This window comes from Acinonyx jubatus, chromosome B4, assembly GCF_027475565.1.
Source record: "Acinonyx jubatus isolate Ajub_Pintada_27869175 chromosome B4, VMU_Ajub_asm_v1.0, whole genome shotgun sequence".
NCBI classification, from domain to species: Eukaryota; Metazoa; Chordata; class Mammalia; order Carnivora; family Felidae; genus Acinonyx; species Acinonyx jubatus.
The window spans coordinates 123,424,254-123,441,764 of NC_069387.1; the positions used below are offsets into that span (position 1 = coordinate 123,424,254).

The window sequence follows — 17,511 nt, forward strand, 5'->3', positions numbered from 1 at the left end:
TAGCACAGAAGATACGAGAGAAAGGCAGAAACCATGAAGACAGTGTAATAAAAAAAATCTGGGAAATTTGAAAAACCTGAAATTTTGGAAATAGTGATTTTTAAATATAATAAAACAAAAATAACCGAATTAAAGTCGTATTTTGCCGACACATCAGTAACCTTTGGAGAAGGTAACTACTTTGAATTTTTTCTGGTGATGGGCTTGTTCTGCCCCGTATCGGCTCAAAATCACGTCCCCACACTGGGCCAATACCCGTTCAGCCTGGGCCCCAGAAAAGAATCTGAGAAGACAACACGCAGGTCCTTAATTTTTGGAGTTTTTGTTATTATCAAGCCATTCTAGAGGGATGTCCTGCTGGATAAAAATCAAAGGTAGAAAGATACGGTAGGAAGTGATTATTCACATTTCCAAATAGCCTCGCTACAACACAGATGCACCTTGAAGACTCCCAGCTAAGTGAAACAAGCCAGACACGAAAGGGTAAATATTATATGGGTCCACTTATACACGGTACCTAAAGGGGAGGGGCGGCGGTCTCTGTGAGGGGCCTGGGTCTCTGTGAATAATCACTGTGAGCTCACAGGATGAAAAAGGAACTATCTGCTTGCCGGTGGGTAAACGCTGGGGGAAAATGCTGATGAGGAGGGTGTTGGAAGCAATGGTCTGACGGTCATTTGCAGTGTCTAAGAGGAAGTGCAGCAGACTGGACAGATCAGAAGAATCTGGGGCTGACCGTGGACGTGGCACTAGTGGGTGATGGGTGGGACCTGCCACGTCACTCAGTTTCCTCACCTGCAAAACGGGACTAATAATAGAACCCACCTCGGAAAGCTGCGTGAGAGAGAACAGGCACGAGAAGCCCTTGGAATAGTCCTGGGACGACAGACTCTAGATTACAGCCGTCATGATGTTGCTGGTGGTTTGGTCTGCTTAACAATTGTTTGCTAAGAAACAGTGCCCACCAAAGAGCCAAAGGGAAATTACCATCACCCAATTCTGGAATAGGCATGCCCAGGGTGGGAGGCTGTTCTGCACGACGGGAGAAGTAAGGGATGAAGGGTTTGAGGGTTTGGGTTCAAATCCCAGCCCTACCGCTTACCAGCACTGAATTTAGGCGGTTCGTTAATCCTTCCCTGCTCCACTGAGGTCCGAGGGTCGGCAGCTTCCGCACCAGCTGGGAGATGACCAATCCCAAGTGACCTGGGAAAGCTCTTAACTGAGAGCACCTCCGAGAAGCAGCTTCTCAGGGGATGCTAATGAGCAACCCATCACGGCCCACCACACACTCGACTGGGGCGTCCCTACACAGCTGCCCTGGCCATCATGACTCCGGCAGCCTGGCCGGTGGCTACCAACAGCTCTTGGAGAGTCCCTCCTAGGAACAACTGTCTACAAGCTGCCTGCAGACAAGGCAAGGCAGACTGAAGCAAAGGCCAAAAAAGTGCCCGTGTGTGATGCTTGCCTAGATTTGGGGCAAAATTGGGTCGTAGTGGTAGAAGGCAGAATTTATCAGGTGCCTGGGTGTTTAGAGTCCGGCGGCCTTAGGTTTGCAGCCAGCCCCATTGCCAATATCAGCTGCAGGAACCTCCTCATATGTAAAATGGGGATAATCAGACCCACCCCAGTGGAGACATTCTGAGATCCAAATGATGTAAGGCATGTGGCAGGTCCGGCACAGGACTCCAGCCTCTAGCAGAGGCTCAATGAAGATCACTTTCCTTCCCCAGCCTCCGTGCGCTATTCTTGTGCTTGCTGCTCCTTCCCTGTAGAAGGCTGTCAGCACATTTCTATCAAACTCCTACCCATCCTTCAAAACCCAGTTCAATGACCACTGCCTCAGCAAAGGCTTTTTGGTCCTTTTATAATTAACAGAATCACTACCTCCTGCTCAGCACTTCCAGAGCACATTATACGGGCACTATGAGGCACATAGCAAGACCATCTGGTCTTGAAAGGAGGATCAGGGAAGGCTTCCTGAAAGAAGAGGCATTCAAGCTGAGACTGAAAGGAGGGGTAGGCAAAGAGCAGTGGGAAGAGCATTCCAAACACAGGGAACCACGTGTGCAAAAGCCAGATTGTCCTCACCACCAGACAATTACATTCTATATCTGTTCGTCTGTTGCTTGTGTCCCCAGCTGGAATTCTAGGTCAAATTCAGTACCTTATCTTCCTCACTCACCTCTATATCCTTCTCATGGCTCATTATGCTGGCTTAACAACTGTGAGATTCCGAGCTCCGAGAAGATAAGGACCTGGCCCTCTGGTTCACTCTTAAATCCCAGCATCCAGCACGGGGCCAGGTACACAGTAGGGACTTAGCACATGTCTGTGGTCGAATATGTACTGCCCATAGGACATACTCAATTTGCTCGACAAGTAAGTGCGGAAATAGATGAGTGAATGCAGCCACGCACGGAGACACGCATATACACAAACACACACGTAAATGGGTGAGTGAACAAATGAACAGATTAATTAATGCACAAATGCAGAGTTCTCACACGCATGTAATCAAAGCCCAGAGGCCATATCCTGGGCTGCCCCATTTGGCCTTGTGAAGCCTCGGAGATTTCTATCTCATCTGAGCCCTAGCCATTCAAATTTCTTTTCTTGTCCGCAGCCGCTTTGAGTCCATTGTCATCAGGGGCAACAGGCCATCTCCCCTATGCCCCTCTACTCTGAGCCCTGGGAGCTCACCAAATTCCCAGCCCTCTTTGAGGAGGCGAGCTGACCCCAGTGCTTGGACCTCTTACTTCAAGGCATTTTTACAGGACCCTTCTATGGGAATTGTCAGCATTCCATTCTCCCAGAGAGTGGGATGTGAATCTGGCCCATTTTTATTAATTGCAAATTACTGCTATGCCGGGCGTCTATTTTAGTAGACATAGGCTTACTCCACAGAGGCTTTAACAGGCCTCTCCGCAGTACGGAATGCAACCCAAAGAGGCACATTGCTCTCATTCTTTCTGCCAACAGACTATGTGAATATTTTTAGAAGCCACGCCCTCTCACAGTGGCCCGATAAATAATTTCCGATGCCAGATGTGCCCTTTGCAAATCAACATCAGGCAGAGAAGAGGGGACAACGAGTTACCTGGCTCACACCAAAGTGCAGCGGCATGGGTCACATTTAAACCAGCAGCATGCTTAGAGGCTTCCTGGGCCAAAGCCCCCCTCCCCCACCCCCAGCCTTGGAATCCCGGAGAAGGAATCGGAACTGAGGCTAGGGAGGCACCAGCGGGGGCTGTGAGAGGGACCTGGCTGCTCTTATCCTGCTGGCTTTCTCCCTCCGGTCCAGACGCTGATGCCACGGGCTCTCCAGAACACGGAGGCCGGTGTGTGGTCATGTGTCTGCTGCCTCTGCCACCAATGCTCTTTCTAAGTATGTTTCCAGCAAAGTGCTGAGTCAGGAAGAGAAGAGCCAGGCAGATACAGCAGGAAGACAGATCAACACCAGCTGAAACGTATTTAAAAAAAAACAAAAACCTTGGGAGTGCGTGTGAAATGATGAAAGAGAATTTGCCCAGAAGTCAAACATGGGAGTTGTAATCCTGGCTGTCATCCTTTCACCCCAAACCCAAACAGCTTAAGGGTACCCGCTGAGTGGCAAGTGCTGGGCCACACTCTGCAGAAACAGAGACACAGAAAGCCCACGTGGATTCACTGCACATGATCATGGGCATGTCACCTAGACCTCCTGGGCCTTCATCATGCAAACAAGGGGGTCAGAAAATGACCCTCAACGTTCTTCAAGCTCTAGGATTCTCAGATCCTAGCAGCATCCCTTGAACAAGCAGAAGGAAAAATTCGTGTTGGGGAATGGGAAGGTTTGGTTTCTGTGCGGATGGGGGGGGGGGGGGGGGCGCGCGCGTGGGCCCATGCTTGTGTGTTTCACCTTGGGCAATGCCAGGAGTAGAGATTCTTAACGAAAAGACAAGGAAAAAAAACATGACCGACAGTTCAATTTTATTAACATTCTGTGCATCTGCTATTCACCTACACAAAGGACAGGGAGCGCAGACTGAAGGGCTCAGTCCTGGGAGCCTTGAGGCCCAACCCCACTGCCCTATGGCTCATTTGCATGAGCCATTCCCCTGGGCTCCTGCACCATTGTTCCCAGAACAATTGCCTTCAGAATTCTAACTATTCTTCTCCTCCATTGGGAAATTCTATGACTCCATAGGAAGCTATGTGCCTTATCACTTCTGGGACTACATCATGGGACCAAGAGGTCACATTGTCCCACAGAAGCCAATCCCCAAGCCAGAGGCTCACATTCCAGGCCTTGTAAAGACTACATTTCATTTCGAGAGCTCCCAGGGCAGGTGGCAAGACGAATCGCTGAGAAAGTTACCAGGGTGGAAGGCACAAACCCTTAGAAATGTGTCCCTCGGACAAGAACCCAATTATGTAGCCATGGCCTGGCCACCACTCCCCAGGACCCAGGCACCTTCCCAGCAGCTGACTCCTGTTCAACGTCCTCTCCGGTGGCCAACCATTTGCACGGGTGCTTCGGACACGAAGACCTGAGTGCCAAGTGCTCTGAGTATATATGGTCTAAAATCCTCACATTTGCCATGGACTCCCCAGGACTGGGCACAAGGCATGGCACATGGTAATTGCTCAGGAAGTCCTCACTGTAAACTTGGACAAGTAGACAACAACCCCCAGAGACAGGACCAGCATCCCTACTGGACAGACAAGGAAACTGAGGCTTAGGCAAGTACTTTATCCAAAATACCGCCATTAGTAAGGGGCAGAGTTGCAGTTCAAATTCAAATTCCAGGCTACCCAACTCCGAAGCCGCCGCTCTGAACCCTGACTCACTGCACGGTGCTCAGCAATGTATGAAGCTACACACGGGGTATCTTGCTTAGTCCTCAAAACAAGCCTGTGAGCATCATCACGGTTACCCCATTTTATAGTCATAGAAGCAGGATGAAGTGGTTTTCCCGATGGCAAACAGCTAGTAAGCGACGCAGGACAGAATTTTCCAACCACACAGTCAGTGCTCCTACGAGAGTAATCCAGCCACTTTGCCAGAAAGGGAGAGACCTTGAGACTGCACCACCTGATCCTAGGAAGAAATTGTTTGACCAATTGTTCCCTCCTTATTCTGTGGACTAACACAGAAATGCGTGACCACAGTCCACTACTCGCAAAAACAAGACGTCACCCTAACATGGCTTCTGGGAGCCTCTCAAAGGATGATGCTAACCCATGGTTGCCACCATGATCTGCAAACAGAATCCAAACTCCAAGAGAGGAAACAGTCTCCCTGTGATGCACCCCCTCAAATGAAAGCAACAGCAACAAAAAGAGGGGACGATGCGAGGTCATTCCCATGCTTTGTCCCGGGACCAGGGATGAGGCACTAACGTCACCAGCGGCCAATTAGAGGGATCCCCTGGTGGCGGGAGTACTGAGGCCATTTCATAATGAAACCCATGCGGCGGGCTCCGTTTATTTTGAAACCGTATTTGCTTATTTTGCAGACGTGATCAAAAGGACATTCAGAGAGCTCCGCAGGAGGCACTTGAACCCCGTTGGCCGGGAGAGCTTGCTTCAGCTCCAGCGGCAGCCAGCAATAACACTCTCTGTAAAAGTACGCCCATCCCTTGATGGTATGCTCCTTCCCGGCAGCACAGGCCATCATCCTGTCCGGCAGCTGCCCAGTCCCAAGGCTGGCTATGGGGGTGGGAGGGTTGGGAGGGTGACGGAGGCGGCATGGCAGTGACAGGAGGGTGGCAGGGAAGGGGTTCCAACTCTTCCATAACCTGGGACCCTGCTGGCAACTCAAGCATTCAGGAGTCACGCAGACATGGGCTCACACCCCACCTCCACTACTTACGGCTGTGTCACCTTGGGTTGGTTACTTAACTTCTCTGTGCCTCATGTCCCTATCTGTGAAATGACGTAAATGACAGTGCCCGTGTCACAGGGTTGGGAAGATTAAATGGAAGTGATATCAGGCAAGTTGCGTATCAGTAACATGTGCAACCTGTTACTGTCCTAAGTGTTTTTATGGCGATGATTATAGACCATGAGCTTCCTGGGGACGGGGACTGTATTGTAGTCATCCCAGCATGAAAATCAATGTCTGGCATCCAGTTGGAGCTGGAGAAATGCTTGTTGAATTTCAGTGTTCGAACTGAACTGATGGCTTAAGCCCCATGACTGCCTGCACCTGCCTGCCAGGGCAGGACCCAGCAGCCGCCTGATGCCTGACTTCTGGGCTGCAGCCTGGGGCTGCTTGAGCCCCACCAGCCACAATCCCCAGGCTCCGTATTATCAATCAACGAGACACGAGCTTTACCTTAATATTGCAGTTGTCATCAAGCAGTATATTTTCCAGCTTCAAGTCCCGGTGGACCACACCGTTCTGAAACGAGAACACAGGCAGGGGACTGAATGGGATGGCTGGGATGAGATCAAGAAGGAGGGAGCAGGAGCCGGGGAGCAAAGGGAACGATTTGACAGATTAAAGAAATGCGCCAGCCCGGTGGTCTTCGCCTCCAACCTTCAGGGCCTTTCTCACTGTCATGAAGCTCTCCGCCAGCCAATGACCAGGGACAGGAGAACATTAGTCACTTGCTGTGTGGTTAAGGGAAAAATGACTGGAATCCATTCTCCCTCAGAGCCTGTAAAACAGCAGGGGGATTCTTTGTCGGAATGTAATTCCACTGTGTGAAAGCAATATAGTCGCAGGCAGGGACAAACAGTGTCTGTCTGTAGTGTGCTTCCCAGGGAAGAAGCAGATATCTCTGCTGGAGACTCAGAAAGTGGGGCTCACAGACCTGGCTTGTCTGTCTGTCTGCCTGCCTGCCTGCCTGCCTGCCCAAGGCTGGAAAGGGGTCTTGCTCAATCTATTCTGACCCATGAAACTAATCCAGATCTGTTCAGAGCAGAACAGTAACACCCCCATGGAAATTTCCTAAGCAGCTGGGAGGGAAGGTTCAATAAGTCCCTCTCTGCTGGCAAGACTCAGGTGATGGCAGGGGCCAATGAGACCCTAGCCACTGGACTGACCAAAGCGGGTCCCTGCCATCCTACGTGACCTTTCCATTCAAGCCAACTCTGGCAAGGCTGGACGCTGAAGTGCAGTGACAGGCTGCTAGCCTACAGAGGGTGAAAAGCAGTCATTAACCAACAGACTGCTGGTCTATACAGCAGTAACAACTAGTACTCATGATCCTTTGTAAAACCCAATGATCTTTTAAAGAGGTGGGTGGGCGTGGGCAGAGAGGTGGAGCGGAGACAACCAGCTACATTGGGCTGGGTGCACAAACAGCAGGGAGTGAGTTTTTAATATCATTCGGCATAAAGGGCATTTGCAATCAAAGCTGCTGTTGTGAGCAAACCAACTGGCTAGAAGTTCTTAGTGTTTCATTCAAGATTTCTTTAGGGGAGCCTGGGGGGCTCAGTCGGTTAAGCTTCAGACTCTTGATTTCAGCTCAGGTCATGATCTCACGGTTTGTGAATTTGAGCCCCCACATCAGGCTCCGTACTGCCGGAAGCTTGGGATTCTCTCTCTCTCCCTCTCATTCTGCCCCTTCCGTATGCACTGTCTCTCTCTCTCTCTCTTTCAAAGTAAATAAACTTAAAAAAAAAAAAAAAAGATTTCTTTAGTTCAGAATCTGCATGTTTATAGTTGGTGCTTTATTGTTTATTTTCCTTTCCATTTGACAGTTCCTAATATCCCCAAAAGCACTGGCTGAAGACACAAAAGTTGTATTTCTGCTACGCTTTTTCTAACACAAAACTTCAAGGGTGTGTTTTGAATTCAGAAATATACAAACCAAGGCTCCTGGAGGAAAGATACAGAATACAAGCTACCCCATTTTTCTCTAGTTTTAAATATTGGGAGCAGTTTGATTTATATTATTGCATTCTTAGTTTTCATAGTAAGATGGAATGAGTCTGATAAAGCCCCATTCATACAAAAGCCTAAGTCTTCACCCACTACAAATAATGAAAATATGATCTGTAGTGCTTTAAGATGATGCCTGATGATAAAGCATAAAATACTGTTTGATCTGATCGGTGCCTTTGGAGTCAGCAAAGTGAAGTCCAACAGTGTTCATGTGGATTAAAGGTTTTAGATTTGAATTATCAAATTTTTTTTCAATTTTTTTCATGTTTAATTTGAGAAAAATAAAGAGAGAGTACCAGCAGCAGAGGGCCAGAGAGATAAGGAAACAGGGGATCTGAGGCAGGCTCTGTGCTGACAGCAGAGAGCCTGATGCAGGGCTCAAACTCCTGAGCCATGAGATCATGGCCTGAGTGGAAGTCAGCCGCTTAACTGACAGAGCCACCCAGGCGCCCCTGAATAATCATCTTCTAATTACTTACAGAGCCACTCTCAATTAACCAGAATATTTAACAAGCCAGAAGGCCCCATGTGGCAATCATTTGAATGAAGAAGCTGACTCTATTTTGGACGCCATGTTGGATTCAAGTCACTATTGTCCTCAAAGTGAAAGAATGTTCCTGAAATAAACAGCATGAATAGGATGGGATCATGATTAACATAATTAGTAACAATGATGGCTGGAATACGTCTTGGAATCATTTGTGCCCTTCATTTCCTTCTCCAGAGACAAAGGGTAGCCAACCTGGCTATATCATAAGCACATCCCATTAGGCGTGTTGCAATAAAACGTACGTGTAGGTACGTAACCTTTGTGGGTGTAACCTATGTGAGGAAAGATACCAAGAGCACAGGAAGTTCACAACCAGCAGCTTAGTAATTCCACTTCTGGAATATCCCTCAGGTAAATCATTCAGATGAGTGGAAGAGGTTAATATATAAAGATAGCAATCACTACAATATATTAACCAGAAATTGGAACCAGCCTAAATGGCCAACAATCACAATAATTACAGAGAATTTTTAGTAATGTGGGAAAATGGTTTACATTAAAATACTAAGTGAAAAGGCAAGACACCAATATAAAAAATACACATACTGTAGTGCTCTGGATCCTGGAATGGAGAAAGGCCATGAGGGGGGCGGGGGGAACTGGTGAATTCTAAATAAAATCTGTAGTTTTGTTAACACCAATGCCTGAACGTTAGTATCTCGGTTTCAACAAATGTACTGCCGTAATGTAAAATGTTCCCATTAGGATAAAAATGAATGAGGGGCAAATGGGAGCTCTCTGTATTATCTTGGAAACTTTGCTGTGCCTCTAAAATTATTCAAAATAAGAAATTCGAATAAAAAAATAGATGTTAGGAGTAGGAGGAGAAAGACTGGAAAGCAATGCACAGGAGTGTCACTTGTGGGCTATGCCTGGATTCTGGAATCACGGGGGATGGTGATTTTCTTCTATTTTATAAGCTCTCCATGCACATGACAATGAACAGATATCACCTGAATTCTATGAAAAGGATCACGTGGCACCATCAAAACCATCTGTGAGCAAAGCCCCGGCGGGGCGCAGCCGTACCTTGTGACAATAGTGCACGGCGGAGACAATCTGGCGGAAGAAGTGTCTGGTCTCCCTCTCGCTGAGGCGTCTCCTCTCACTGATGTAATCGTACAGCTCCCCCTTGCTCGCGTACTCCATGATGATCACAATCTTGTCTTTGTTCTCAAACACTGTGGGGGGAACGGCAACACACAAACACCCTGTTTATCCAACAAGCTCACTTATGACCGCAGAGGGTGCGAGGGAGGACGACGGAGATGTCACTGAGCAGGGGCCAAGAGACAGCAGTCAGGCCATTCCACGTCACGAGGGGCTGGGCGAGTGTTCCGGCCAGGTAGATGATGACATCACGCTATTGTTACTGGACACACTTCTGTAACCCTAAGGGAAAGGTGTCTCTCTCCTCCGATGGCCCCCTGCCCTTGATCAGGATCATTTTCCTAAGCCCCGCCCACCAGAACAGCCCCCTGTATAACAAACAACTACCATCTATTAACCATTCGATATGGACCAGCGACCTGGACCTCACGAGCTACTCTGAACCCAAAATGGGTGGCTGGACTTGTCACCTCTTTGCTCAAAACCTTCTAGACTTTTCCATCTCACTCAAAATAAAACCCAAAGTTCCAAATGTGGCCCACCAGGCCCTGTGTGGTCCTGTGGACCCTTCCTAGCCCTATTCCGTGTATTCTGCATATTTATTGATTTAGTCACCCCCACTAGAATGTAAATGAGGGTTGGTCTATTTCATTCACGGCTGTATCCCCAGCACCCAGAGCGCTGACATGGGAGCTCAATGAACAATTATCGAATGAGCGAGCTCAAAACTTCCTAAATGCATTCTGGACAGTTACAGTAAATAATTACATAGCCTTTACTCTGTGCCAGGCGCCTGTAAGGTTTTGAGTGCCCCACGTGTACTGACTTATTTAGATCTTACAGCAAACTTTCAGGGAAATACCAGTAATTGAAAAATGAGGACACTGAGAGCGAGAGAAGTTCGGCGACTTGCACAGTTTGGCTGAGCTGCCAGACTGGGACACGGCTCACCTCTGGCTTCTGGCCTTGGTGGGGACCTGTGATGCCATAGCCTAACGTGGTGGCATGTCAGGACCACTGCAATCACCCCCCCCCCAGGCTGGGTTCCCTGACTCAGCCCCTTCCTACTCAACCCCCACACCACCAGGGAACTTGTTTTCCAAAATGCTTGTAACCGCTTCTCTCTCCCCAACCCTGATACTCTCTCTAGCAGTGATGTTCACACTCTGCCAGACTAAGTCCTTGGGAGGGAGCATCAAGCAGATGCCCATGGGTACTGGTCAGGGGAGGCCACAAAGCACAGGCACTAGGTCCTCGACACCACTTGCACCAAAGCCACTCTGCTGCTATCTGGGCTCCATTAGGCTTTCACAAAGATGGACATCCTTTGAGCAAAGACAAAATAAAGAACAATTGTTTTGAAAGCCATCACTCCCAAGGGACATGGTATAAAAACCTTTGTAGGGTACCCAAGACGGTCCCTGAAGGACCCCTGCCTACATCCCTCCATCTCATCAGTCTCTATCATTCCCCCATCAGGCCCCTGATGTCCACCAGTGCTGGACCATTTGTCGTTTCTCACAATCTCTCTCTCTCTCTCTCTCTCTCTCTCTCCCCCCCCCCCCCCCCCACCAATGACTGCTGTTTCCCACCTCCTTCCCCCTGCCTTTACTCCTCCCTGTCTTACCTGTCTGGGAAACTCCGGCCCGTCTGTCAAGATTGAACTCAAATATGGCTTCTATTTTCCTTCCCTCTGCCCCTCACGGTGGCTACTTAATACGTGTATCACTTTCAAACCGCATACGCTTATGTGCTGATTTACATACCCATTTCCTCTGCGTGGACTGTGAGTCTGGACTTTTAGACATAAAACGTTTGGTTTTAGAATCAGACATGCCTAAGTAGGATTCCTGGGTCTGCCTCTTAATTGCTGTGTGACTCTGGGGGAGTTGCCCGCCCTCTCTGTGCCTCAGTTTGGTCAACTGTAAAATGTAAATAACGTCAGTAAGCACTTCTTAGAACTGTTGGGAGTGTTTACTGACACTGGGTTTGTTAAATGCTGAGAACAAGGCCTGCACTTATGGCATGTGCTCAGTGACATTAGCTAGTATTGTGACTATTGATATTATCGGACCCCAGGGCCTTAGCACGGAGCCAGACTCCCAGATACACTCAATGAGAACGGAATGGAACTGGAACATGCCCCAGGCCTGGGTCCTCTGTCCTCCCACACCTTGTCACTGGCTGTTAGAAGCTCAAGCCCCTCCAGTTCCTTCTTGGCTCCTTCAAGTCCAGCCAAACGTCTCTGATAAAATGAAGGGGGACGGAGGAGGAGGAAGGAGAACAGCCAGACAAAATTGGCCGCTTCTGCGTCTGCTGGCCTCAGGGTACCCTGCAGCCTTGGCTCCTGCCAGGGATTTCAGCCTGTTGTGCCCTTTTCATTAACAATAAACTTTGGAAACTGGAAAAGCTGCCTCGGGAGGCACGGCTCAGGCTCCAAAAATGATGGAGCGATATGTCCTGGACAGGACGGCGGGCTTTCTAATTTTAAAAGGTGGGGAAGGAAGAAAGAGGGAAGGTTCTCTGACAGGGGAATAAAGAAGGAGCCTCACCCCCCTACACACAAAAGTCTGATGCGTCCCCAGGGGAGGCCAAACCACTGGTCCCCTCAGTGACTATCAGAAGGTGTGGGTCACTCGCCTGGTACAGACACAGGACCGTTTAGGTCTCTTTCCAATCGGCTGACTTGGTATCATGCAGACATAAACACACTCGTTTCAACAGTTCACTGCACCGGACGTTTTCCTACACAGCTTCCATTAGTAAGTCCTTGTAGGCCTCCCTCTAAAATACATCTCGATTCTGTCCTGTCTGACGTCCCCAGCCACCCCTTGCTCTGCAGGCCCCGTCCTCACTGGTCTCCTGCCTTTCACTCTTGCCCCTCAGCTGGCTTTCTGTATTTAGAGGGGGGCTGGGGAACAGTTCCAGATGCATGTGCTGTGGAGCACAGTCCTGCAAGAGACTCTGGAGGAAAAATAGGGTTCTGCGATCAAACGTAGGCAAAATGTTTGGAAAATGCTAATTAATGCTCAATCGCCCTAGGAGAGTCTGGTTTCTTTGACTCTGAGTTTGGCAGGTTGATTTGGCCATTTCAACACCCCTACTGACATCCAGAGGAACTAACCAGGAGCCAGGCTGGGGAACAATGGGTAAATGAGATAATATCCAAGTGATAAAATCGGCCCCTCAACTGTTGCAGGCCGGGCTTGCGGGCAGCGGGTGACAGAACTGTCCAAGTGGCCACGCTGGGCTCTGCGACCCCACCCCCACCCCTCCCACAGGAAGCAGCACAGCCAAGCCTCAGGGTCAAGGCCCTGATTGCAACCCTAGATTAGCTAAATGCAAACAACAGTTCCAGACTTGGTACCTCAATGACTCACCAAGGAGGCCACACGGTGATAGGCATGAAGCTTCCAGTCCCTTCTGGTAACAGCGCACTTACTGAAGGCTACTGTGTGCTGGCACTGAGCTGACCAGTGTTTTGCAGGAATTGTGTCATATGGCTTTGGTCCTATGAGTATCCTCATTGTACACGTGAGAAATTCTGGGTTCACCCAGGTTAATAACTGCCAGGGCCACAGAGAGTCTGAGGCGGAGCCAGGCCGAAGCCCGCAGTCTGACCACACACACCACACTCTTAGCCACTACACTAATACACCTGTACGTGAACCCCCTGACCCTTGGTCTCATCAGTCAAACACAGGGCACTCCGTGAGCTCACGGGTCTTGCTCCTCCAGCGTGCTGCCTCGGCCAGTGCTCAATAAACGGGAGCTCTCCTCAGAATTACTTCATCTGCCTCTTAGCCAGCTCCTGCAAAATAAAACCCTACGACTTTGCTCTCCCCGCTGCCATCGCTCTTTAAAACGTGTTGTGGCTGCCGCAGAATCACAAAATTTTCAAGCAGGAAGGGCCTTAGAGATCAAGTACTATCTTTTCCAGAAGAGCCCAGGGTTTCTAACATATAAGAAAGAGCAAGGCCTTGGGGGTCTGTCCTGAAGAATAACCAGCTTCCGCGCCCTTGGCCCCAGACTCCTTGCCCACGTTAAGGTCACTATCAGCGAGGTGATAGGAACTCTTGGCCATTCTTCTGGCAAAAAGGGCCGCTTCCCTTGGGCACTTTTACAACTGGTTATTTATAAGCCCAGAAATCTTGTCTGTGTTTATGTTATTAGTCACTAAGCAAAAGCTTATTTTCCACCAGTTGGGAAGGGTTTCCTTTCTGAAAAATGAAAGCCTGTGTCTCTTGGCCAGTCTTACCCAGAAGCCCAGTGGCTCCAGAATGGTAAGGAAAACTATGGCCCTTGACATGCCAGGCCTACCAGGAAAATCAAAACCCTGAATAGAAACTTAGCTCAGCTTGAGTCAGCCCACAGCACGGGGCCATGTCCGTTTGCTGCAGATCCAGGATTTAAGTGTAACGATACACTTCTGTAAAGTACCCACGATGGGAATGGCACGGGGGGGCGGCGGGGGGGGGGGGGTATTGAGAGAAGACTTTACCAGGTTAAGACTGGGGAAGGCAGGCCAGGCAGAAGGAGCTGCATGAGCCAGGGCAGAGACAGGAGCAGAACCAGCGGCAGTTGGCAGGTGCTAGGAACTAAGGGACAAGAAAGGAGAGGAGGGCTATGAATGAGCCGCAGAGGCCTTGAATGCCCACAAGAAGTTCTGGGGGGGGGGGGGGGGGAGGGTCAGATATGCCCAAACATTGCGAAGAACCATCATAAATAGACGGAGCAAGGGACAGGGCAGCACCCAGGATCCTGGGCCTAAGAAACAGACCAGAGCTCCCTTCCCCTCAAGAGCCTTCCCTGTCAGATGGTAATCTCTCCTTCCTCAGAAGGCTTATTTGTGATAACAATAGTTAACACTTAGTGGACAATTACTGCATGCCATGGATTGTCACCTTTAATCCTAACAATCCTACGAGATAGGTATTAACATTATCCCTACTTCATAAATAGGGAGCCGGCACTCCGATGGTGAAACAACAGGGCTGACCCCCTGCAAGGCTACATCCTCCAGGCTGAACATCCTCCGTGATGAATATCGGTCAATACCAGGGATAAATTTTGCCAATCTTCTAAAAATGGAATCATGCAGTATATCTTCTTTGTGTCCGGCTGGCTGCATTAGCTCAACACTGTAAGAATAATCCATGACTGTCCCACGTAATGGAAGATTGTTCACTCTCGTTGCTGACCAGTACTCCGTTGTGTATGTCAGGGCTGTGTCCATTCTACTGTTGATGGGTATTGGGGCTGTTTCCAGGTGCGGGTCATGGTGAATAGTGTTGCCGTAAACATTCTTGTGCATGTCTTTCGATGCTCATCTGTACGCATTTGTGTTGGGCGGGTAACCAATATGGATTTGACCCCAAATTTATATGACTTACAAGTTTCTGTTCTTCCCACGACTCTCCACCACTTTCCACCATCATCCATTTACTTTCCTTGCATAATACCCAATAAAGAGCCTCCTTCATTGAAGAGACCAGCATCACTGCTTTTCTGAAAATGCTTTTTTACCAATCTGGAGCACTTTTTGCTTTGTTTAGTTAAAGGGGATACAAAGGCAACATAAGGCACTGTTTTGGCCCTGAGGAGCTGCAACCTAGCTGGATGCAACCAGCAGTGTTTATAAATCAAGTGCTAACCTGTGTGATACAGACTTTAAGCACCTAGATGATCAGAGAGAAAAATCTGTGAGATAACTCGAATGGCTTGAAAAGGTTGCTAAAGAAACAGGCATGGAACTGGACCACCCAAAATGCCTTGAGAGTTTTGCTTGCATGAGATGGTTTTACCATTGTTTCTGCACAGACTGATATGCAAACTCTGTCCATTTTCTTCTACTGTCCCGCAGAAAGGCCTTCTTTCCAGACACCAACTTGAATGATTTCTCGTTTTCTGTTTATTTTCCATTTCAAGGGAGAGTGGGGATTGGTTACTATAGCAACAGCTACTTCTCCAAATTAATTCTGAATTTCATCAGATGTTCAGTTTGACAGTCCAGCTCTGCCTTCTGATTGTCTGGCTTTCACAACCACGCTAATTACCCAGCTCCTAACGACTCCCTCCTGCTGCCCCCGGGGGGGAATAACACAACTTGTATAACTCGAGAAAATGCGTATTACAAAACAATGCTCTGGCCTGGGAGAAACACTGATGAGTGAGGAGATCTTGGGATTTTAACCATCCGCCAGCCATTTTAGAACCAAATACACAAGGCCATTTGGGAAGAAGACGGGCTTGGGAAAGGAGAGGGTGGGAATCATTTTACAGGATGCTCCGTGGAGAGCAGGTTACAAAAAATGGAGGATGTCTTTCTGGTTTACATGTAACGTCAGAAGAGGAACATTAGTTTCTGTCAATGTGAAGCAAAATGGCCAAGGGCCTTGGCACCTGGGTGGCTCAGTCGGTTAAGCGTCCGACTTCGGCTCAGGTCATGATCTCGCAGTTTGTGAGTTCGAGCCCTGCAGTGGGCCTCTGCTATCAGCACAGAGCCCACTTCGGATCCTCTGTCCCCCTCTCTCTCTGCCCCTCCCCCACTCATGTTCTCTCTCTTCCTCTCTCTCTCTCTCTCTCTCTCAAAATAAACATAAAAAAAAAAGACAAAGACAAAGCCAAGGGCCTAGAGTGGACCAGTCAGGATTCTCCTCATGCCTTTGCCTTCAATTAACTCCATATCTGAAATTAGTTCATTCTTTCCATGGGATTGCCTCCCTGCATGACAGCATTTTACTGCTTCCCTGAAACCTCAAACAGACACACCGTTCCACTCCTCAGAGATGTGCTCTTATTAAAGGTCATAGGATCCTCATGGAAAGTAGCTTATTTTTCATTTCAGAAATGGAGTTATCTTTCCTTTGCAAGAACTGTCTGCAACCTAATTATAGGCCCTTTAGTCAATACAAGATCCATTCTTCAAAAGTTTCCTCCCCAGAACTAAATTTCAAGCACCTCACGGGCTCATGGCTTCATAAAATGGTCCTCTGATCCCTTAAGTCCGAAAGCCCATGGCAGTGAGAGCGAGAAAATTAAACTGGGCTGGCAGCTCTCCACTGTCAATGAGTTGGTCAGAGTTGAATCAATGTGTTCCCTGGCTTAGACAATGAAAGGCTCTTTAGTTCACTAATTGTCTTTTCTTAAACCAAAACTCTCTCTGGATGTCGGTTGGCATGTGCAAGGAGAACCATAGCCAACCAGGCCACCCACTACCAGCAGTGGACCCCACAGAAGGCAGAAGAAATAGTAAGAAAGTGTATGAGCTTCCTGCAGAAGAAAGGATGCAGAGGGCTTGTCAAGAACCATTCATTCCTGGTAGGACCGTCAGTGCTACTTGGGAGCCCAATAACAAATCCTAGGAGGGCAGGGGATGTGGCCAGGAAAAAGGAAGGAGCTTCATGGGAGAGAGAATCAATGGCACCATGTTGGTCCAGCCATTGGACTCCATCTTCCTTCCACAACCACCCCCTGGAGGTATTTCCATGGAAACAAGCAGGGCTATAAGGTGATGTGTTCCATCAACCATCACCACACACTCATCAGCCATGCCCCACAGTCTCCCTGATCGTTTTCTCTATTGCTCTGTCCGGGCCTGCTTGTTACACACACACACACACACACACACACACTCACCCAATCCTGAATCTGAGAGAGCCTTGACAATTGATCAGAACATCTCAGAACCACCCCAGGCTGATGCTAAGGCTCTTGTACTTGACACAGTGAAGTTCCAAAAAAAAGCATGCAGTTTGGGCAACGAGTATAGTAGAACGTCTCCCCACGGTGAAGACCACCTTACTGTTCCCCTCCCCACAGAGGGCTTTGCTACAGGGGCTCATCCTACCCTTACCAGCAGTCAGGGTGGAAAAGTCAGCCCTGCTGTTATCACACCTCTGCTTCTAGCCATTGTGTGCTCCACCATGTATGGTTCAGGACTATCTTGTCAACTCTGAATTCTGATCTGCCTCAT

General features: G+C 48.7%; 1 protein-coding gene across 1 annotated transcript in view; it reads right to left on the bottom strand.

The window, feature by feature from the left end:
* The window catches only part of NUAK1 (NUAK family kinase 1), a 73,264-nt gene that overhangs the window by 13,420 nt on the left and 42,333 nt on the right, over positions 1-17,511 (bottom strand). Inside the window, exons 3-4 of the mRNA XM_027070943.2 lie at positions 9,456-9,607; positions 6,320-6,385 (exon numbers count right to left, since the gene is read on the bottom strand). Of these exons, the coding sequence (XP_026926744.1) occupies positions 6,320-6,385; positions 9,456-9,607 (218 nt within the window). The remainder of the gene's footprint in view (positions 1-6,319; positions 6,386-9,455; positions 9,608-17,511) is intronic.